Source organism: Dinoponera quadriceps, unplaced genomic scaffold, assembly GCF_001313825.1.
Source record: "Dinoponera quadriceps isolate SergipeBrazil2010 unplaced genomic scaffold, ASM131382v1 scaffold707, whole genome shotgun sequence".
Classification (NCBI taxonomy): domain Eukaryota; kingdom Metazoa; phylum Arthropoda; class Insecta; order Hymenoptera; family Formicidae; genus Dinoponera; species Dinoponera quadriceps.
In genome coordinates, this window is record NW_014555450.1 from 1,347,021 (window position 1) to 1,370,199 (window position 23,179).

Genomic DNA, 23,179 nt, shown 5'->3' on the forward strand with positions numbered 1-23,179 from the left:
ATTATACTTTTTCAAGTACTTGAACTTGAAGCGTGTGAGCATGTCCTTTCTATTGAGACTGCTGTTGCTAGTTTTATTGAGCGAGACGCGTAACACGCTGCCGATATGGGATTTGAAAGGTGCACCGGAGGTATGAACTTTTTCATGAAATCCAAACAATACACGCGACTCAATCGTGTCTGTCACTTGCAGATTCCGTTCACATTCAAAGTATTCGGACAATTGATCCGGTTGATCCTGCGCAGAAACGACAAGATCACAGCGTCCGACTTTCAAATCTGGAAGCACAATACGAAAGGTGTGATGGAGGAGTTGTCGCTGTTGAGCGCACCGGATCCTTGTTATTATCTTCACAGCGATCACGTCGGCTCCGCAGCAGTGAGCTTCTGTCAGGAACGTGGAATGGTCAGTAATCATTTCTTTCCAACGTTTGCTAGCAAGCTGCCGAGAAAAATTTATAGCGAACGCAAGCTTCGGCTCCTATGTTGTTTGATGACAATCGTCGAAATATATTACGTAAAAGTGCATAAAATATCATTTATCCGGACGTTTTCCTTTAACTGCCTGAACAATGAAACGTTTTCAACCTATCATCTCTTTCACTGATCGTTCGCATTAGAAAGGACATTCTTGCAAGTGTGCCATCATACGCAGATGACTCGCGAATCTGCCGGCCGATTTTCTTCAACATTTTGCTTAATGAGTCGCGTTTTCTTTTCATCATACCACGTACGGAAAGCTACAAACGTGTCTCTGTTGGGGGTAGCACGGGCTCATCTTTTTGGAGAACATGACACTGGAGATCACGCCGTTGCCGAACAGCCTCGCCTCGTCGCCCTTACTCATCGACGATCTTTACGTCAAAGAAGAAAAGATCGATCTCCTGGGTGAGCCCCACCTGGTCAAGCGGTCACTGAAACATCGCATCGAGGAGCAACGCTTCGCACGAGCAGCTACGGAGGGCGGCGGGTTAACGTTGGAGCTTGCGGTCTTCTTCGACGAGGCTGCGTACCGTTTGTTCTCACCTTTTCTGGATGAGGACGACAGGAAGATCCGCGACATGCTGCTGGCATACGTGAACGGTATCCAAGCATTGTACCACCACCCGAGTCTCGGTGTCGCCATCGACGTCTCCCTGGTACGCTTGGACATCATTCAGAGGCAGCCGGCCGACCTGCCGGATTTTGGCGGCGAGAGGGCCAGCCTGTTGGACTCGTTTTGCAATTACGCGATGGCCCGCAATCCCCCGGAAGACGCCCATCCGCACCACTGGGACATGGGCCTTTACGTGACCGGCTTGGATCTTTACGTGATCGAGAACGGCAGACGGAACGACGCCACCATGGGTCTGGCCACGGTCGGCGGCCTCTGTCTCTCGCGTTACTCCTGCGTCATCACCGAATTGGGGGTGACGGATCAGCTCGGCAAGCCGTATCCATCCGCGGGCTTCTCGTCGGTGTACATCGCCGCCCACGAGATCGGTCATAAGTAAGTTACTCTGACGGACAGAATCGAACGCGTTATTTTTCCCTGGTATACTTCCGCGAAACAGAGAAAGGGAAGTGAATACTTTTCGAAAAAGCGTGCAAATCATCACGTACCTCTCCACTATATATATATATATATATATCACGCAGAGACGATGTTTGTTCGAAAGCCTAGGAATGCATCACGATTCGAGTGGCAACGCGTGTCCCAAGGACGGATACATAATGTCACCCAGCAGGGGCACCCGAGGCGAAACGATCTGGTCGGAATGTAGTCGCGAGATAGCCGAAGCCCTCCCGCGCACGAAAGTCTGCCTCTTGGACGCCTCGGTATCGTCTTTCGATCATTCGCGATATCGCGACCTGCCTGGACGGGAATGGACGGCCAAGAGACAATGCGAACTGCTCCTACGCGACAAGGACGCGAACGTGGTGACGTTGCATCAGGCGTGTCAGTCTTTGCAATGCGGGACTCCCCGCAGAAGCGGCTACTACTTCGCCGGACCGGCGCTGGACGGTGTCTCTCTTTCGATCTCAAACCACGTCTGTAGTGCGCTCGCGGGAGATACATCTGCAAAATCGATGACGACTCTCCTGCGAGTCGCATTGTTTATCGATCGTCTAACATCGCTTTTCCTCTCACAACAGGAACTCATTGCGCGGCTGGCAGAGAGTGTCGCGGCGGGGAATGCGTCCGCGTGCGGAAGGATGGAAGCTGGAGCGAATGGGAAGAGGGCCCTTGCACCAGCGGCTGCTTGCAAAGGTCCAAGGGTACTCGCGTCCGGCAACGAGTCTGCGAATACCGCACCGGCAGCTGCAAAGGCCCGCATCGCGATGTGCTGTTGTGCAAGGACGAGAAGCTCTGCAAGAAGAAACGCCACACGGCCGGTGAGTTCGCCACCCTGAAATGTGGCATCTTCAGCGACAGCCTGGCCGAGCTGGACGGCACGGCGAAGGGGCTGCAGGCGAGCCACGAGCCCGACAAGCCTTGGATGGCCTGTGCTGTATTCTGCCGGCGAAGAGACATCGCCGCGTACTACGCGCCGCGCGCCGAACTGAACGATTTCGGCCTCGATCCGTACTTCCCGGACGGCACGTGGTGTCACGCCGAAGAAGGCCGAGATTACTACTGCCGGCAGCATCACTGCCTGCCGGAAGACTTCGCATTTGGGAAGAGCGGCTGGCAGCGCCGAGAGAACCGTTCCGATCGGCTCGCCTCGCGCGACAACGCTTCTTCACTGTCTGACGAGTGGATCGATTACATCGAGCTGCCCGCGTGATGTTATCCTTGTAATATATCCCCGTATCGGATATTAAAATAAGACCGAATCGACTTTTGTAGGGAACAGCCGCACCGGTGAGTTGCTTTAATAACTATAGCCTGTCTAATTTATTAATGATACATTTATACGAGTAACGGAACGATATATCAGTTACACACGTTTTAACGCAAGAAAATTCAGACTGAATTATTAGAATTATATTTTCGCATGTTAAAAACGCGTAAATCCGCAGCAATTTCAAAAACAATCCCGAGAAGAAGGTTGGTTTATAAAAGGCTTGCTGCAAAATTATTATCAAAGAAACTCGAGAGGAAATAACGAAAAAAATACGTATCAATCCGATGGTATTATTGTTTTTGCCTTAAAGTGCTTCTCGAACGATCCCGGTAGCATCATTATTGCGAAAGTTACAGCTTGTTGAATTTCGCCTATGTTTTATCACAATGGAAAGTACATCTGACCAGCCCTTTACTTGAGAAATAGAAAATGAAATGCTTCATCGCTCATTCATATCACGATCTCAGCTTCTCGTTGAATATAATGGCGATTCGTAGCGGGGATTCCGCAACTAAATTTCAGGAAAATAACGGGTCTAATAAACCCGTTGTTTCTCTAATGGGTATGTTATTAATGTAACGGTTCTGTCATTTAGTTCTAGAATCTCCGCTACGAGTCGCCACAATGCTGAACGAGAAGCTGATGTCGTGATATGACTAAACGATGGAGTCGGCCGTACTTCTATTTCTCAAGTAGTATGACTCAAGAGCTAGTCAGACGTGCTTTCCATTGTAATAAAACAGAGACGAAATTCAACAGGCTGTAACCCGTTTAAGGAGCACTTTAAGGCTTCAAGTCTTTTAACCACATTAGCTATGTTAATGTTGTCATTAATTTTTGTTAAGATATTTCGAGTTAAACGAAAAATGGCGACCGCTCAATTTCAAACCGCTCGTTCGGCTTTCAGTCGAGTTTTTAGAGCGAAAAATGATTTGATTCGAAAATGTGATGCAGACGTTTTAAAGAGAAAACTTTAAACTTTTCATTTGTTAACGTACACTCAGTTACGGAACGGTTTCAACAGCTTTTGTTTCTTATATTTCGGAAAAATTACGACGAAGCTAAGAAGCTATGAATTGACGATCATGCGCAGTAGGTGATCTGACAGCTGTTAAATTACATGTACAAGGTGTAGGCATAAAGATAAGTAATAGAGCAATATATTAGTTACACACGCTTTACAATACAAGAAAATTAAGACTGAAGAATTATATTTATAAATTATATCGCATTTGCGTTTGTTAAATACGCGTAAGCCCGACGAAGAATAAGGTAAGATTCACATGTTCAATGTTATGCTTATTCTTCATATTCGTATGATTGTTCTTGCTTCAAGCATCATCGGATTGATCTAACCTAAGACAGTCTTAAATAGAAGACCTGATTTGTATTCTGAAATGAAAAGTTCATATTGTTGGAAGAAGATTACCGTACATTTCATTCAAATATGGAGTTATTCAAAACAACACATTCATTTTTTTCATGCAATTATTTTAAATGTTACAACAAGATTTATTATTTTCAAAATATTATGATCTGTAGTGGACCTTTCGTGATCCTGCAATAACATTATGATATTGTTGAAATTCAAGAATATTAAATTTTGTAAGAATATATTCTTGCTCATGTATGAAACAATGATTGCGTCTATTAGAATATAAAAGTTTTGAATTGATATTTGATTTTTTCCGTGTATAGGTGTGACGTACTTTTCAAACCTGCACAAATGGGCGAAATGTAAGATTAGCTTGGAACTTTACGTGGGAGCATATTTTTCATTTCTTTCAACACTCCTCAAATCATGTATTTTCCTGTATGAATAAGTCTCGTTTCACGTGTTTCTTACGACTATTTATTGAGGAGAAAGGATAGTTTCTTCCCCATTTTCACAAGTGTACTCTATCAATCTCAATTGTTATTTTATTCGAATATCTCTTTATTTGCAAATGGCACGTAAGAAATATAAACGTGTCATTTCTCATCTATGATGTGATTTCAATATCACGACGACTAGTCCAGGAGCGCAAAATTAAGTTGACATGGAACCTTCTTGTCATTTTCTTATGATTTTGTCGTTGTTAATTTTACGACGATTTCTTGATCGTTCGAGTAAAAGAAAAATGTTCGTCCAATTTTACAAGTTCACTGATCACAAACGTCATTTTGTGGATACATCTTTTTATTTCAAAGTATAACGCAAAAAATCTTGACATGCGCTTCTAACGTCATTAAACAAGGACAGCCACAGCAATTACTCCGGAGCCTTGATAAGTTATCCACTTAATTGCCATTGTCAATTATATTATTGACATCTTCGAGACGTACTTCCCATTAATTTTACAGCATACTTTCGAAATAAAAATGCTCGTATGAACGAATCTGTTGCATCGTGTACGTTCTTTTTCTACTCAACTTCATTTTCACTAATGCTCAGACATTTTCCATTGGATTTACATGTGGTAACTGTGATGGTCAGTCTGATGTTTCGTCGTCATTTTCTTCCTTCTATTGGGAGCAAAGACGATCCCAATGTTTTGGGTCGTTGTCCTCTTGAAGGATCCTGGCCTTTACATCGAAACTACTTTTCTGCAGATTAAGAACCGTCTCAATGCTTATATCGATCCGATTCGATTTATCCTACACTCCGGCGTTAAACACGTCGTTCCAAGTCGAACAACAACTGAAATTCTCTGTATAATGTGTCATAAGGGAAGAGTTCTTTTACCTAATCGCTCAACTTTTCGATGCAACAGTTTCCAAATAGAAGTTTATCCGGTCACGTTATTAGACAGACCGTAATTGTCCAGTTGTCTCTCGTGGAAAGAAAATAAAATTATTATTAATTGACAGGCTTTTACTGCGTGGTGGAGTACAATTTTTTAGTAGACGTAGACGTGCGCTCTCCTTGAATCGTGTGAAAAAGTCTCGGGAGATAGGCCGCGCGCGCGAGAGAGAGGGGGAGATGACGTCAACCCACTTTGCCGCCTATTTTAAGAGTGTCTCGATATTATATTCGTACAGGAGCGGGGCTTGCGGAGAATCGAGGGCAATAAAGAAAGAAGAAAAAAGGAAGCAGCGTGTGTTGTATCGTGTAACTTAGTAACCTTCGTATTATTTTGCGTACAAATAATTAATCAACCATTAAACTTAGGAGCACGTTACGTAACAGGACATGTGGCTCGACGTTATAAACGTGTTACAATCGCGCCGATGCGTGCGCTAGTGATTCTGCCTTAACACTTAATATAAACAAGAATTCCTCCTCATTACAGAGATTTATATGTGCGAGAAAAGAAAAAAAACCGAACACGACCCCGTACCAAGACCGTCGAGAAAGCAATATCCGAAACTTCCGTTTCATCGTTTCTTTTCTTTTCCTCCATTTGTTCATTTCCGGGCTGTGTATATTAGCGTAATTTTTTTCACTTCATGCGTCGTATCGCGCGTGCATGAACTTCAATAAAGTGAAACGCTTTTATTTTCCGATATTGCACTTACGCGTGTCTTACAGTCTTCGTACATTTCACGCATACGCGACACACACACGCACACACACACACATACACATGCACGTACGCACATACACACCTCGAGGCATACGCACACCTATTCGTAATTTGTTCTCTCTTTCTCTCTCTCGCGCGCGCGCGTACATATGCGTGCATATAATAGAGGAAAAAGAAGTGAATTTTGACGTGACAGTCATATGAATTAGTAGTACAGCAGACAGACAGAGAGAGAGAAAGAGAGATTCTCTCTATATAATATATAATCGTATAATTTAATATGTGTGTATATATATATATTCGTCCCCAAAGTCCATCTATTCGGCTTGACGTTACGTCAGGTAGAGGCAAAGTGTATATCAAATTTTAATTGGCGGGAAGTGAAACAAATTTTTACATGGAAAGGGGGAAAATGTCGAAATAAAAAGAACTGTCCTGTTTAATCTTGCCTCTACGGACGTGCACGGACGCAAAGGATGTTGAAGAATCGCTTCTTCCGTTCGTCGTCTTCGTGTGCTAGAACGTACACGAAACTTCCTGCCGATCGGTATGATTTCGAGGTGTCCGAATGTGTCGATATATCGTCCGTTCGCAATATTTGATGGATTATGCGAGAAATCAATTGGGTAGCGTGTCGTACAGTATATCCTTGGCGCTTTGCGTCAGAGTCTCGGGGAATTTGATGTCGAACGACACGAGCAGATCGCCCTTCCGCGACGGTTCTTTAGGGAAAGGTAGACCGTGTCCTTGGAACCTCTTGACCGTATTCGGCTTGACGATGTCTCTCGTCAGATTCAAGGGTATCTTCTCGCCGGTTAAGGTAGGAACTTCGATAATAGCACCGCATAAAGCCTGCTTCAAGCTCAATTTACACGTGTATCTAATGTCACTGCCTTCTCTCCTGAAGAGCGGATGCGGCTTGTCCCTGATGATAAAGACAATGTCCGCCGGCTCCCTCCTCGGAGACTGATCCCCCTCCTTCTGAAAGGTGATTTTTGTGCCAGCCTTCCAGCCTGGCTTCACGTTGATGGTCAGCAGCTTGTCCTCCTTCTTAGTGCTGCCGTCCGGTTGTATCGCCCGTCTGCAAATCTTCATCTTCTTCGTGCAACCCCGGAGGATTTCCTCCAAGCTGATATACAAATCATGCTCGATCGCCGGATCCTGCGCGCGGTCCTTCCCAGCCGCTTTGCCGGTGTTCGGGCTCGCAAAGTTAAACGAGTGCGACCTGAAGGCGCCACCCTGACCAGGTGGCCGCGGTGGGCCCATACCCAGCCCGAAGGGATCCATATCGATGTCCATGTCGTCGTCATGGAAGCCAAATCCCCGGTTGCCGGCGAACTCGAACAGATTGTGGAACGGAGTGGCTGAGCCGAAGAACTGCGCGAAGGTCGCCCTGGGATCACCGTGGAAGGTATACGTAGCGCCTCCTCCGCCTCCGCCAGCCGAGGCGCCTCCCTTGAGGCCTTCCTCGCCGAATTTGTCGTAGACCTCCCTCTTCTTGGCGTCTGACAGCACCTCGTACGCCTCGGCTATTTCCTTGAACTTCTCCTCGGCGCCGGCACTTCTGTTTTTATCAGGATGATATCGCAAGGCTAGCTTCCTATATGCCTTCTTTATCTCCTCGTCGCTCGCTCCCTTGGCGATACCAAGTATCTTGTAATAGTCCTTTCCCATCTCGGTGCCTAAAAGGTAGATCAAAAAAAGAAAGTGAGTCGTCTCAGTGTCACACACGCGCGCGCGATCGCCCGCTCTAAATTCACCTCGATTCGACAGTTTGGAACGAGAGTTCACCGCCTAATAAATCACGTGCGCTCGCACACGTAGTAGCTATATACATCTCCGCCATGATATTCTCGCACACATTATAGAACACGAACGCGAAGGAGGAAAGTGTGTGTGTATGTGTGTGTGTGTGGATACATTCTCGGATGTTCCGCTCTTTCCCTCCCTCCTGTTCGTACGCTTTTTACGGTCGTAGCGTGCGTTCCGAGGAGCGTGACGCGGTATTTATCACATCGAATTTTCTGCCATTTTTTTCGCGTTGAAAGCATTGGGACTCTCGCTCTCGCTCGCTTCAACACACCCACGTACATATCATCGATATCTATTTCTGGCAATGATGACCGCGAATACGCGAATACGAATGTTCGTACGATTCCAAGCTGCAACGCAAAAATAAATACCCCACCCTTTGGAAACCGAGCCCTGTGTCATTGCGTTGTTGTCGTTACATTGCTCGTAACCGAACGCGACGATCCAAAAACATACGCGCGCGATCGTTTCAATATTTCGCGTTAATTATTTCGTACTGAACGAGCGAGGTTAAAATTCAACGTGTCTTCTTCCGCTATTACTATCATAGCTGCTATCGTTGATATCAGCACAGCATTACTCACTGTCGTTCTATTCCGTTAATCACTCTTCAAGCACCACGTTTCACTCGCACGAAGAATTGAGCTTGCACAGGCCGGAATATTGTCGATAATCACGAACAAATCCAATCACCTCCAGCCGCGTACTGACTGTCGCGGAACGGTGCAAGCCATATATATGAACTTGCCATCGAGCAGCTTCCGGAACTTTCGAGAATGGATCGACGCCAGTTCCGCAGCGCTCTCCGTCTATGACGTCAGGCTGAGCTTGGCGCGAACTTAAAACACTGCCGTAAGTAGTGAAACTTATGGCGGAACAGCGCGAGACGTGATGTCCAATGAGCATAGAGCTGCGCATTCATTGAATGTCACATATCGTGCTAGTCTGCTATAAGGAAGTTGACCAACCAACATCGAACTAAATAACATGGTAGAAGGAGGTCGCGAGACAAAGGCCGTGTTTAAAAGTGCCCTTTCATACGCAGCAACAATGATTCAAATTTCATTTCAGAACCGGTTTCCGCTGCGTTTGCTGCTCATGGAATAAGTGTATTCAATTTTCAATATATCGCCGAGTTTTTGCTTCGTTCGATTTAAGAATATATTACACCTATCTTCAAAATAATGAAAAAATTACAGATTGTACATTTTCGTTTACAATAAACTATTTAACATCGCTTTACCATGTTTTAAAAGGTTACAATAATTGCGGGTCATCATTTACGTTCCTAATGTCCCTTATCCTATATTCCTTAACATACGTTTCAATCGATGGAATATTATGTTGCACGCTGCGTAAAAATAATAAGCCAGTACCCATAGTCGGATCTTAAGATCCTCTTAAATTTCTTCTCAAATGTTTGGAAGCCAATGAAATGAGCCGCATGGCATCTGAAGATGAGATGAGTTAAGACGATTTTAAATATAAGACTACCGGTCATAGGTATTTTAGTTTTCGTCCGGTTCAACAACCAAACGATCTCTGGTAAAGTATATTTTACGTCGGAAATACTTACGTCATCTCATAGAAAAGCGACTTGCTGCACACGAAACAGTACCTTAGTATACATTAGTATCTCGCTTCTTGTCTTACTGCTAGTTCCGCCGACAACGCCCAAATCGTTCCACTAGACAGTCGTAACTAGTTTTATAACTAGCAGGTAACGTGCGGCAAAAAGCGACGCGGTAGCCAATCAATGTGTCGTCTTTCTACGAGAATCAAAAGTTTATTCGCTGCCGCGTCGCTTCTTGCCGCATTTCAGCGTCCTGTGGTCATTATTGCACCCATATATGTGATATTACTGTATAGCCAGAATGAGGGAGAAGTCCTGTCTCGCAACTGCGACGCGGGAATATGCATTTTCCTCTCTTTCTCTATATATTTTGAACGGCAAGCGCCGCCGGATTGACGTCTCCACCAATAGAAAAATAAAATTTATTTTAGCACGTGCGTTGTGTGTATATATATATATATATATATATTTATCATAAGCTGATGCCGCGTTTGCGCACTACGGTCAAAATACATATGTCGTCTGTCGTTCCCTTCTGCGACGGCTCTCCCTTATTGGACGACTGGCTATATAGCAGTATCACATATATGATGGCTCAGTAGCGCAGCTATAAAGAATAGACCGTTTGATTCCTCTTCGATTAGACGTAAATTTGTGCTGTTCGACATTTCCACATACCTATTTGAAAATCCGCCTTCGATATCACGTACTTAAGTCTCGCGGGAATAGTCGAGCGGCTGCTTTGCGCGCGTGAGGTCTTTGTTCGTCATTGAACCACTTGTATCTTTTGTTGTTCCGTCCCGATGGAACGTGTGCAAACTTATTATTTCTCCGTAATCAAGTGAAGTTGGAGCATTTTGGATCACCTGTAATCACATACTAAGAGAGAGAGAACTCAAATTTTTATTTTATACAGCACTCTGTATAATTAATAAAGTAAGATATTTTATAGCGCAGCCGTTTTCTAAATCAGATATGTACTGTTTTTAAGAATCATAACCCAACCTAACATTCTAGGCAGGAAAGAAATAAAAAGTCAAAATGCCAGAAACAGAAGAAGAGATGGGTATGTCGGTTCGTTTAACAAACGATGATTTCCGAAAACTCCTGATGACTCCAAGGGCATCGGTACCATCAGCTACTCCAGCTTCTGTACCGGGTACAGCACGGGATGCTGGCACAAAGACTGCCCAAACCCCCACAGTCAGTGGAGGTAGTCGGGCTGAATTGCGTAGGAAAAAGAAGAGTTTCTATGCAAAATTGAAAAAACAGGAAGAGGATAAAATGGCAGAGTTAGCAGAAAAGTACAGGGATCGAGCCAGAGAACGCAGAGATGGCACTAATCAGGATTATCAAGCTGAAGATCCCATGAACAGCGCTAGCGCTTACAGAGCTGTTGCGCCAGACCTAAAGTCTGGCATGGATGCTGCGGAGCGCAGAAGGCAGATGATCCAGCAATCCAAGTTTTTGGGTGGTGACATGGAACACACTCATTTAGTCAAGGGTCTGGATTATGCTCTTTTACAAAAAGTATACTGATTTTACAATTTATCACACATATTTCCATCATTATTATAGAAACTTTTAATTAAACAATTTGAATTTCAAAATGAAATTTTAAGCTGTTTTATAATATATTTTTCATGCTTCAACTCATTCCAATTTATACTAAATATAAATATTTTTATGACAAATGATATAAGAAGGTTATTTTTGAGAAATAACTCATTGTTACCATTACTGATGGGGAAAAAGCCATTATTGGAAACTTTTAACGCTAAAAGTAACGCATTACTTCTCAAAGTCCCTGACATAATGTTATTTCATAGGTACGTAGCGAGATCGAGGCGAAAGAACATGAGCAAGAGCAGGAAATGGAGAAGCTGGTAAAGCCCAAAGAGAAGGTGAAGAAGGAGCCGGAAAAGAAGGACGATGAGATGCAATTTAAAACAAAGATTGGCCGGAACGTGTATAAAACTGTCATGACTATGAAGTCCAAGCAGATCGAGAGGAATGAACTGTTCACACCGGGCCGTATGGCGTACGTGATCGAACTGGATGATGAGAATGCCGACGTCGACATACCAACAACGCTGATCAGGAGCAAGGCGGATGTGCCAACCATTGACAACACGCCCACCCTCACGACCAACGACATTGTTATCAATAAGCTAGCTCAGATTCTGTCGTATCTACGTCAAGGTAGTCGGCACAACAAAAAGGGCAAGAAGTCGAAAGACAACGCGCCACGATCGACCGCACGCGGCGACGAGTTGAATGACATGGACATACAGCCGCGACCTTCGCAGCCGGATGACAGTATCTATGGCGACATCGGCGACTATGTGCCAACCGTAGCCAGCAAGAAGGACGGCACACAATTACGCGAAAAGAAGAAAGGCTCTTCGTACTTTGACAAGCCGCTCGAGCCGAATTTGGACACCGATGACAAGACAAATGCGCCGCAATTACCACAGAACAATGCGTTGCCACAACAGAATGGCAATGTGGTGGTGATGGATAGCAACGCGCCGAAGAAGGGCGCGTTGCTGAACAAGCTGGCCGCCGAACCGGAGGGTTACGCCGAGTGTTATCCCGGACTGGACGAGATGCAGGACGCCATCGACGATTCCGACGATGAGGTGGATTACACAAAGATGGATTTGGGCAACAAGAAGGGCCCGATCGGCCGCTGGGACTTCGATACGCCCGAGGAATACAGCGAATACATGAATAACAAAGAGGCGCTACCCAAGGCGGCCTTTCAATATGGCGTGAAGATGGCTGACGGCAGGCGTACTAGAAAATACAACAAGGAGAAAAATGAAAAGGCCGAGCTCGATCGGGAATGGCAAAAGATTCAGAATATTATGAACAAGAGGAAACCCTCCACGGCGGCCGAGGGTGCGTCCGAATTCAAAGTGCCGCGATATATTGAATTATTATAATTATTACATCTTTCGTTTTTAATTTTGTATCGCGTAGTAGAGAAGATCTCAAAGATTTGCGACATTTAAAGGCGTCACAATCTAGAAATTTCTTTGTAAACTCGTAAGCAAAACCCTGTAATTTCGTTTTACACAGAAATAACTATTTTTTTTGCGAATGTTCAAATGATATATTTATTGCGTGAAATTATTTTTATTCCGGTAAATTACGTTTCCAGGTCAGATATATAGCAAGTTAGCCGTATTATATGTGCGTGTATGTTAATTATTATATGGAGATCCAAATAATGTATATGTTGTGTATATATGGACATATCAATCTGTCGGCGATTAGGATGCTAAAAGATGTAAACAAATTGAGCAGTTCTGCTTGCAATTTGAGTGAAAGAACGCAGTTGCGCAATTAGATATAAAGAACGACTAAATAATGCATTGAATAATTCACCCAATGTATACGTTCTCGTAGAGAAACGGTATGTTGATTGGCTTTGGGCAGTGGCCAATATATATATATATATATCTGGTTTGTTCTTTATAGCTGCATTGGTCAAGAAATTTATATACACATTGAGGAAGCGTACGTGTAAGTTTTTCACGCTTCGGTGTACATAATTTTCTCGAACTGGTACAGCCAATTCAGCTATAAAAAACAAACCAATAAGTTGGAAATTTGCAGTACTAGCAGTGAATATCGGAACGCAGCCTGGATCTATGAATAACCAGCCTTCATTTGCATAATCGTGAAAATATATCGTGGTATTTTACGGGGCAGTGTGTTCACTACGGATTGTGTTGTCGAATTTCTTCTTGATTATCCGAAATTTGTAATATTATTACTAAGGATACTCGATATATTTTGTGGAAATGCAAATTTATCGAACAAAAATATTTCATTCAAGCGTTATAGGTTATGAATGCAGAAAGGTGCAAGACAACCTAATTATCCATGATATATTTTTGCGCAACTTCGTATTTAGTCATAATTGTTTAATATATATAATAACAACTACTTCAGATCGAAACATATGGGAGGAATAATATAAGAAGCAATTTATCCAGTCGCGAATAAAGCCGCATTAATTTATACACGTGTAGTTATTATTCTCATGGCGCGATTGTCGAATAGGTCATACGAGCGTAGTGATTACGTATATATGTGCTGTATGTACGTGTGCATCATATTACATCGCATCTCCATGCGACATGACGCAACACACTGCACGATATGACTGTGAAATATGTCGCATTGACAGTCGAGAGATGACTACATGAACGTTCGGGAATATTTTTCTTGCGGATAAAGTGTAGTTGATATACGCCGCGGTCGTTCGAGGCGCCTAAATGAAATCGGAATATCGAACAGTGCATAAAGACATTTTGAAGTGTGGTAAGTTGGCTGTGCTGCATCATCGTTTTATCGTTGCTGTAACGCAATTGCTGAGGTATTAAAATAAACTTTTTCACGCGGAATATATTAATATGATCGATTTAATTAAAATTCTGGCTAATTATGGAACCGGGGGAGGCTTCCTCAATGATTTCGCTGAGATTTTGTAATATTTTAGCGTAATATTGTGTATTTTCACGTAACACACGAATATGAAAGTAAAAATCGTCGCCGCTCTCAAGTAAGACGAAAGTGTTCGTGGGGTTAGGAAATCTGTCATACACGATGATGTAAGGATATTGTTTTGAGTAGCCTTTAAAGGCCGGTATTCATAGTCGGATCTTGTATTTAAGACCGTCTTAGGTCTTTATCTACAGATGCTTTGTAGCCAGTGAAATGAACCGTAGAGCAATGTAGAATGTAAGATTACTTAAATATAAGATTTGATGCTATAAATACCGGCCAAAGAGTAATTTAATGCGCGTTGCAGAATTGCGAGGCTTCGTCCCTCGGACTTTCGTTCCCGATTGGAAATAATCAAAGGGATTGAAAGGGGCGAAGCCTTCCGGACGAAATGTCTGGAAACGTCCCATCAGTCATGGGGTTGCAGGTCGTTTCTGTAAATTTTAACGACAATATAATTATCATTATGCCATCGCACGCAGATATATGATGGGAAAGTTGCGACACGAAAGTGACGACACATCGTTTAGGCCTGTTCCACAATATGTTGTTTGTCGGATGCCAGAACGTAGTCGATAGTCCAATGAGAACTCACTTTCGAAAAATAAATTCTCTCATTGGAGCATCGTTCCGGCATACGGCGTACCATAGAACAGGCTTAAGAATGGGGCTATTGGAAGGCGGAGCCTCGTCATTTCATATCCTTATCGTGTATGACGGTGTCCCACAATTATCGTTCTTTAACACTTTATAATTTTTGTCCTATTTTCATTTTCATGTTGTTTCGTGTTTTATGCATACACAATATTATAAATTCTCTGCCAAATCGATGGGGAAATCTCTGTCTAAAAGAAACCACCTTAGATTCAATAAAAAATGAAATTCTGGAAAAATTTGCTTCAAATTGGCCGGAGAATCTGTCACGAGTATTTGGCGAGTAAAAAATGACAACCGTTGCGTTGAATTATTATCGTTCATTCGTTCAAATTATTATTGTCTTATTCGTTTGTATTATTCGTTCGAACGTCGCTGATAGAAACAGTGATAGCAGTTTTGTTGCACTTAAGCGCGAGCATGTAAAACGACCCTGTGGCGAAACAAAATACGTAAGGCAAACGACTATCGCGGACGCGTCACGGCTTTTCGTTTAACGATCTGTTTGCCAGTAATAAGAATCGTGCATTTTCTGCGTTATTTTCATCATCCAAGAGCTCGCCGAAGGGACGACAGAAGGGATCTTGCGATGTTCGTGATCCCTTCTTGGGAAGCTGCTTCGAGGTACATTTTTGGATAAACTCTCGCCAAGAGAAGCGAGGAAAATTCGACGATATTGTGTAAAATGTATTAGCGAGGCAGACAGCGAAGTAAATTTTCTCACGTTGAGAAACGTCTATAATACGGAAACTAATCTGATAATAGCGCATTTTCCATTTTGCATGGAAAATTTATTTATTACAATCGTCCATTTCTCGAAGTATCACAAGGATAAACAGATCGTATTCTTGGCACAGTTTTACGAGACACGTGCAAACTATTAGCGTCTTATTTCGACCTATATATAGTATATACAGTAGTCGATTAGCACATCGTTTCAACGTTTCCCGAACTCTGATTACGATGCCTGAGCGATCGATCTTTTTTTTACTCGAGACATGCATAAAAAGTTGTTTGTGTGTTCATTGCATATTTTGCAATTCTCTATAAGCGAACGATGTATTGTCGCATTAATACTTGTACCGTCACAATTCGAGCATCATCGTAAAAATGATATATACAGAAGGCCCGAAACATTTCAAAGTCAATCCTATCTGTAAATAGTTCGACGTACAATGAATTGGTCAATTATTAAGAGAAAATACTCACATTAGGATTTCTGATACACCTAGATATGTATATATATATATATATATATATCGGCATAATTAAGTTATTGATATTTTCTATATCTAATTTCTATTATTAGTATGTTTAATTATATACATTTGTTTCTGAACATTATCATACAGTTACAAGTCACAATAGCAAATTGTTGCTTCGTTCTTACTTCTTGGAATAATCAATAAAAAACAAGTCGATAATGTATATGATTAGAAGATTCTAATAAAGTTGCATTGTGTGTTGAAACTACCCCTGATAGCGGAAACTCTTAACATGTTGAGTGTCGTTTACGTCGAACTTCCGTTCAGGCCACATAGCGGGTATATTTTACCTCTCCCTCTTTGTAATCATGATTTTTGTAGTTTTTAAAATATAAGATATACACACACGCACACATGCGATAACGTACCATCAGTAGCCCATATGGAGTATTAGTGGAAAATCATGTGCGCAGCACTCAACGTGTTAAAAACCTTCACACATGGATTGTCGTAAGGAAATTAACTAACCAATCGGAGTACTTCTTTAGGTTTACTCCAAAAAACGATAGAAACGACGATAAGTTTGGTCTTTGAGGGAATCTCAATTTAGACAGCAGAAAAGCAGCAGCCAATCAGAATGCGCGCTGGTAATCGACCGTTTCTGCTTTATCTATTGTTTACTACCAGCGCGAATTCTGATTGGCTGCTGCTTTTCTACGATCTGTGAAGGTGTGAATTCTCCTTTAAGCAGAAGTAACTAGTATTTCAATCGGTCGGTTGAGGCTCTAGTTACTTTTGGACAAACTTATTGTCACTTCTGTCGTTTTTTAGAATATGTAAACCTAAAGAAACGTACCGATTGGCTAGTCAGCTTGTTTAGGGCCGGAGTTTTACAACCTCCGGTTAACTTAACCGACCGGTTAAGTGTCAACTGTGGTTGATCATTTCTGGCTAATTCTACTTAACGAGAAATGCGATTGGTCAATTTCAATGGAATAATCAGCGAGTTTAATTAACTGGAGATTGCAAAACTGGGACTTAAAGGCCACTTTATTGACTAGAAATAACCAATCACTGTTGATACCGATTACTGGCCCCAAGTTTTTCTGCTTACAGCAATCCACATGGCCCTAAATGCTATTTTATATTTTACAATAATATGTATAATCAGTATATTTTTGCCTTATTCTGTGATTGGTCCATGCGAAATGATAGAAGAAACAAATTGTATATGACAACGTTTTTTGACTTGAGAGACAAGAAACGAGATATTAAAAGCAGAAATAAGGAAACATGCTGTATAGAAACGAATTAATATCAAATTGACGTCGAAACGATCGAAATTCAAGCATCGAAACGATTCGATATTTATTTTTCGCTGAGATATTGTAATTGGACTTACTTGTGTGACTTTCAATTAAGGTTGAAAATCTGTTAATTTTCCTTCTGGGAAATGATCATCAGGCCGACCGTATTATTCATAGTGACTGAATTCTCATCGTTATGCAATATAATTGCAAAGTTACTAGATCAATCGACGTATCCTCGGCACAGTTTAAATCGTTTTTTCTCCACAATATTCTCAACTACCTAATCGCGCGTGTGCGTTCGTCCCTCGCGGCTGTCGAAGAGAGATGGGAAAGATAAAGCAGTAAAAATGCTGCGATTTCGAGCCTGTTTTTCCCCTCATCGCTACATACCGTCTATGTGACTTTGCCCACCGAGCATCTCCGATATGCGGTAGAGAAGAAAAAACGTTGGCGCGCATGGGCTTGAAATCGCAGCACTGTCCGAGACCGCGTAAACACGATGCGGCGATTCGCCCTGTGCGTGCGCGGCGCAGCAGCTGCGGCGGGGCCACGGGGGGATGCGAGAGGGTGTCGCTCGAGGCAGGTCAGGGCTGGGCTCAGTGTGTTCGCGCGTGCAGTGGGCCGGCTTTATCCGTTCCCTTTCTCCTTTACGCGACGTGTGCTGTCGTCACTCCTATGTGTGCTGCATTACCGCCGCTTTTTCGTTGCTTCGCGCGGCACCGTTGAACGAACCATCCTTCGTGTGCGCGCGCCTGAGATATTCGTGGGAGTTTGTGAAACGCGCGAGTTCGTGTAGATGGTTCGTTAGCGCGATAGTACGCGTAGTTCTTATATAATTATCCGTCGGTGTGTATTAGCGGCGCGTGACGTGACGCAAATAAGTGCATCCCACCGCAGTGAATCGTGCGCTCGCGCGCTGCTCATCGGGTTAGTAGGCTTCCTGCCTCACTTCGGTATGTATACGAAACATCCGTTTATTCATACGATTCTCCCGTCACTTTCGACGTTTTCTCTATTCAACGTCCGTTCCCGCTTCCTCAGGAGTGTGAGTACGCACATCGCGCGCGCTTTTGTGTGTGTGTGTGTGTGGTGGGGCGCGCGCACGAAGATATGTATTCCTCTCTCATGTCTCTCGCTCTACACTATAACAACTTGGTCGATTCACGAATCGGCTGGGCCACTTCCACGAGTCTGTTCAAAATAAGGTCAAAAGGTTACATTGCTTGCAAACTTGGACAATTTTCTCGTACACCTCGACTGTCCCAGTTCTCCTTCCTCCCCCTCCCTTTTGTTGCTGTCAACGACGAGATGGTTCGAATGACAAAGGACATTTGTTGGCGTCATTTAAATGCATCGACCATTGAATGCGGTGTTTTGTTTAAATATGAGCGAGCGCGGATAATTTTTTTTTCGTCCTCCGCTTCAGCGTGTGAAAAGTGCCTTCGAACTTTGTGTGAATGAACCTGAACGCTGAGCTCTGCTGCCCTTCGTGTTGACGTCGAGCAGACATGAATTCTCGCAGCGACGCTCAATGAAATTCGATATTTCTCGGTGTCGCTACACGGTGTAGCTCGAATATTCGCAACATGCTGTTGTATACTTCTCGCATTATTCTCATCACTCTCGTCTCTCTTGATCATATTGTTATTTCGAACTTTCGGAAGTTTCGCCTTCGGCAAAATATTAAATACGTATGCGAAGCATTGAAAAAAATTCATCTCATTATTTAATTTTTCGCAGTTGCGTATTATATCCGTGGAATTGTCGGAATTTGTCTCATTGTATGCAGAGAATTCATTATCATCAGATGCATTTTGTTTGATATATATATACACACACACATACTCATATATTTTTTTCCTTTAATTTCTGCCCATTCTCTCTCTCTCTCTCTCTCTCTGATTCTGTTTTGTTCTTACTTGCCGTTGTTTGTTTGTTTCTCACACACAGGTCTGGCATCATACATAAAAATATGCACATTTATTTTCTATTTATTTTGAAATCGCTTAAAGAAAAGACGATGAAAGCATTCAAAAGCGCAGGCTGGTCTACGAGCGTGGCATTGCACGGGGAAGACGTAGTAATGAATTTGTTTATATTTTTTGTATTTGCCGACCCCGTCGATGGTTCCGTTGGAATGTACCAGTTGGAATATACAACCTCAGCTGCTGGTGGTGGACTCATTGGTCGTGCAGCAACGGAACTGTCCGATCGCCGTCTCAGATCAGTCAGCATCGGGTGACTCGCAGCAGTGCAGAGACAAAATGACCGATCAGCGTGAGCAACAGCAGCAACAACCGCAACCTCAGCAGCAACAGCAGCAAACTAAAGGCAATGAGGAGCCAAGAACAAATTTGATTATTAATTATCTCCCACAAAACATGAACGAGAAGGAACTCTACAGTCTGTTCGTGACCATTGGTCCCGTCGAGTCCTGCCGAGTCATGAAGGATTATAAGGTAAATTGTATACATTTAATCTTCGATACAGTATTTGCTTCTTTGTGTCATATTATTAACTGTATATTTCTATGCGCAGACTGGTTACAGTTACGGTTTCGGTTTTGTAAACTATGCGAAAGCCGAGGATGCTGCAACGGCGATTAGCACACTAAATGGACTGCAAGTGCAAAATAAACGTTTGAAAGTGTCGTTCGCGCGACCTTCCGGCGAAGAAATTAAAGAAACGAATCTTTACGTTACGAATTTACCAAGGTAGATAAGAATCTTCTTCCAGGATTCATAACATAAATTACACGGCAAATATTGAGAAGAGCGTTATTTCTTTCTGTTTTGCAGAAATATCACGGAAAGCCAGATCGACGAGATCTTTAGCAAATATGGCAACATCGTACAGAAGAATATCTTGAAGGATAAACTTACTGGTTTACCGAGAGGAGTAGCATTTGTGCGGTGAGCAAACAATTACCATTATTAATATTGGTTTCGGTAAGTTTAAACGTATACGTTGCTGTGATATTTGAGATGTAACACTTTTTCTAATTTTATGTACCGTAATGCTTGCCGTATATGATATTACAAAATTTATCCGCATTTACAAAAAGAAAAAATGTACAACTGTAATTATCTGATCTTCAAATGTTTCTTTTTTCTTACAGATAGAATTATTTCATGAATAAAACGTTCAAAGTGTGCTCTATCTAACGTGACACACATTCTCATCGCGTATATGTATAAATAACTATTTGCTATTTGAAATTAGAACATTTTCCAAACAGCTGTTTGCAGCGATCTTACTATATCATTGCACAACGCAGTTGGTACGCGCGCGCATAATCGTGAAAGTTTCTTGCCAAAGTATTTTTGTACTTTTAGTATCAATATTGCATTAGAAGTTATATAAATTCATTATGAATGTGCTCCCCTTCTTTTTACATTCGATCCCAGATATTCGCAAAATATCCAAATAAACGACTGATATCGGGATTATATAATAAATCATTATTTCTATCTACATTATACATGTACTAAAACGACATCCCATCGTCGCGCTATAAACATAAACGAATTGTACGAATAAACTTTTTTTTTTTTAATTGAAAAATTTGTCGTCAATTTTTTTCAATTTCAAGTTACCATCTGACGAATAGATAATAAAATCCCAGTAAACATTAATGTTGTCATTTCTCACTCAACAATGCAATATAACACGTATATAACAGTTGTACTGTTGAGTGATAGCATTGTTGTAATGTTAAGCGGCGTTTACAACATTTTTGCTTACATTTGCAATTTATCTGCGCGTACTATCATCTGTTTCTAATTGCCATGGTTTGCTTCTAGGTTCGATAAAAGAGAAGAAGCACAGGAAGCGATCGCGCGACTTCACGGCACAATACCAGAGGGTGGGTCAGAGCCGCTTAGCGTCAAAATTGCCGAGGAACACGGGAAACAAAAAGCGGCGTATTACGCAGGGTGGCAAGCAGGGTACAATCAAAGTCGCGGTAAGTGTTTTACACCAGGACACGGGGATTAATTATCTTACGGCTTGGCAGTAGTAATCGATAGGACCAACGTTCTTTCATATGCATTGTTCTCGTCTAAAATTATCTGATACTATATATTCGAAAGGGAAGAATGAAATTACCGCTGCCAGGTAGAATTTGCATTTTGGCTTCTAACGATTCTATGCTGAAGTATGAAGTTAAATTATTTGCATTTCTATTACGATTACTGTTGTTTTATGTGTTTGAAATCCCGATATAATTTAGTTTATTCTCTAATTGCTTGTGACACAGTGTATTCCGATCAAATGCGAATTTTTTCATTTGCGTACTCGATATTCCTCGTATTTGAATATTTTCGGATTAGTAGTGTAGATAATTCTTACGATGCAATGCCTCTGTGTCGCAATTATTGTTGTATTTGCGCGTTTTACAACGTATTGCGCGTGCACGCGCGCACACACACACACACACACACACATATATATAGGCGCGCGTGCGTGCGTACAGCATCCTTCTTCCGTAAAATATCTCGAAAAGTTCTTTAAAGTTCATAAGCAGAAGTAGACGAATGATTGAGATAGCATAAGTTGCTATTCATAGATATATCGTACTCATAGATACTCATCTTTTTTTCTTGTTCATGCTGTTTGTCTAACATTTAAATGTTTTGTCAGATAAGATGGCTGCATCTAAATCAGACCGCACGACTTAATGCACTAAAGAACATCTTTTATGTACACAGAGAATTGAAAAGGTGTTTATTATACCTCAATGCGTTAATACAGGCACGTGCAGTAAAATGCAGAGAGATTTCTGCGACCCGATCATGGAGACATATTTTTTGTGCTTCTTCGCGTACTTTTTGTCCGTTTTTCATTTTTTTCCTACTCTTTCGAAGCTGTGCGTCATAATTTGATGTGTACGAAGAAGAGATACCATCTGAATGAACGGCGACTGCGCGGAAAAGAAAAAGAAAGATCGCAATATATACAATGAAATAAACGAGAACGCAGTGTTGTGAACAGAAGAGTGTGATTTGTGATGGCGTATACACGCAATGCACTAATATTATATACACTATATACTAGTCTGTGGGGTGATACGGCGTTTTGTGTACGAAGGACTCACATGAAAACAACGAGAAGAAAAATGCCGTTTATATAACTTTGAGTTTGGATGCGCTGGCTAGCTGGACAATTACTTGTGACACGCTCAACCTTTCTCTCTTTTCCCGCTCCCTCCTTCTCCCCATCTCTTCCTATGTCGCTCCTGTTTTCTCTTTATATTTTCTTAGTACCAGTGCTTCCGTTTGTTCTTTCGCTTTTGATACTTTTGTTGAGTATTATTGCTCATACATTATCGAGCGCACAGAAGCTTTCACGCGTTCGCTGATACAATATCATATTCCATGGCTGATAATGTTTTGTGCTTTATCGCGTTTCGCAAACTTTTTGTACTATTAGTTTTGTACAACACACACACATGTATATATATATATATATATATATGTATATGCATATGTATATGTATATATATATATATATATATATGTATAATTTTTTGTATACGAAATATATACTTTGTTTCTAAAAATTTTGAGATTGTTGTGTATTTCCTATTCATAACTCTTTCAGTCATATTTTTGTTTCAGCGAATTTGAAATTACAAAGTTACAGATTGTGTCAGTTAAAGGCTCTTTAATTGATAAATTATTAAACATCCGTTCAATTATGTTATAATTGTTAAGAAAAGGAAATACTGTTTTGTTTTTAGACCAATATATTGAGTTAATACCATAAAACCTTTT

The 23,179-nt window shown here is 41.9% G+C and overlaps 4 protein-coding genes across 14 annotated transcripts in view; 3 read left to right on the top strand and 1 right to left on the bottom strand.

The window, feature by feature from the left end:
- Nucleotides 1-95: 95 nt before the first annotated feature.
- On the top strand, nucleotides 96-6,129 carry LOC106744241 (A disintegrin and metalloproteinase with thrombospondin motifs 14). 2 transcript variants are annotated; one of them, XR_001374433.1, is made up of 5 exons: nucleotides 96-405; nucleotides 767-1,488; nucleotides 1,658-2,004; nucleotides 2,136-4,099; nucleotides 4,526-6,129. XR_001374433.1 is itself a non-coding variant. In XM_014618826.1 (4 exons), the coding sequence occupies exons 1-4, from the start codon at nucleotides 106-108 to the stop codon at nucleotides 2,765-2,767; spliced, it is 2,001 nt and encodes a 666-aa protein (XP_014474312.1). In that variant the 5' UTR covers nucleotides 96-105; the 3' UTR covers nucleotides 2,768-6,129. The 2 variants fall into 2 exon arrangements, 1 of the variants encoding a protein (XP_014474312.1); XM_014618826.1 differs by having other exon boundaries at nucleotides 2,136-6,129.
- Nucleotides 5,908-8,865, bottom strand: LOC106744242 (dnaJ protein homolog 1-like). Its single transcript, XM_014618827.1, has 2 exons — nucleotides 8,730-8,865; nucleotides 5,908-8,015 (listed from the first exon to the last, which is right to left on the bottom strand). The coding sequence occupies exon 2, from the start codon at nucleotides 8,005-8,007 to the stop codon at nucleotides 6,952-6,954; it is 1,056 nt and encodes a 351-aa protein (XP_014474313.1). The 5' UTR covers nucleotides 8,008-8,015; nucleotides 8,730-8,865; the 3' UTR covers nucleotides 5,908-6,951.
- A 1,391-nt stretch (nucleotides 8,866-10,256) lies between these two features.
- Nucleotides 10,257-13,094, top strand: LOC106744211 (protein Red). The gene is made up of 3 exons (XM_014618766.1): nucleotides 10,257-10,654; nucleotides 10,736-11,248; nucleotides 11,548-13,094. Exons 2-3 carry the CDS (start codon nucleotides 10,760-10,762, stop codon nucleotides 12,664-12,666), a joined length of 1,608 nt encoding a protein of 535 aa, XP_014474252.1. The 5' UTR covers nucleotides 10,257-10,654; nucleotides 10,736-10,759; the 3' UTR covers nucleotides 12,667-13,094.
- Nucleotides 13,095-13,193: 99 nt separating this feature from the next.
- The window catches only part of LOC106744213 (sex-lethal homolog), a 37,228-nt gene continuing 27,242 nt past the window's right edge, over nucleotides 13,194-23,179 (top strand). For 2 of the 10 annotated variants that reach the window (XM_014618769.1, XM_014618770.1), the window contains exons 1-5: nucleotides 13,194-14,108; nucleotides 19,552-19,864; nucleotides 19,944-20,119; nucleotides 20,204-20,317; nucleotides 21,209-21,369. In XM_014618769.1, the coding sequence (XP_014474255.1) occupies nucleotides 14,008-14,108; nucleotides 19,552-19,864; nucleotides 19,944-20,119; nucleotides 20,204-20,317; nucleotides 21,209-21,369 (865 nt within the window). In that variant the 5' untranslated portion in view covers nucleotides 13,194-14,007. The other 8 variants (XM_014618768.1, XM_014618771.1, XM_014618772.1 and 5 more) reach the window with 8 other exon arrangements.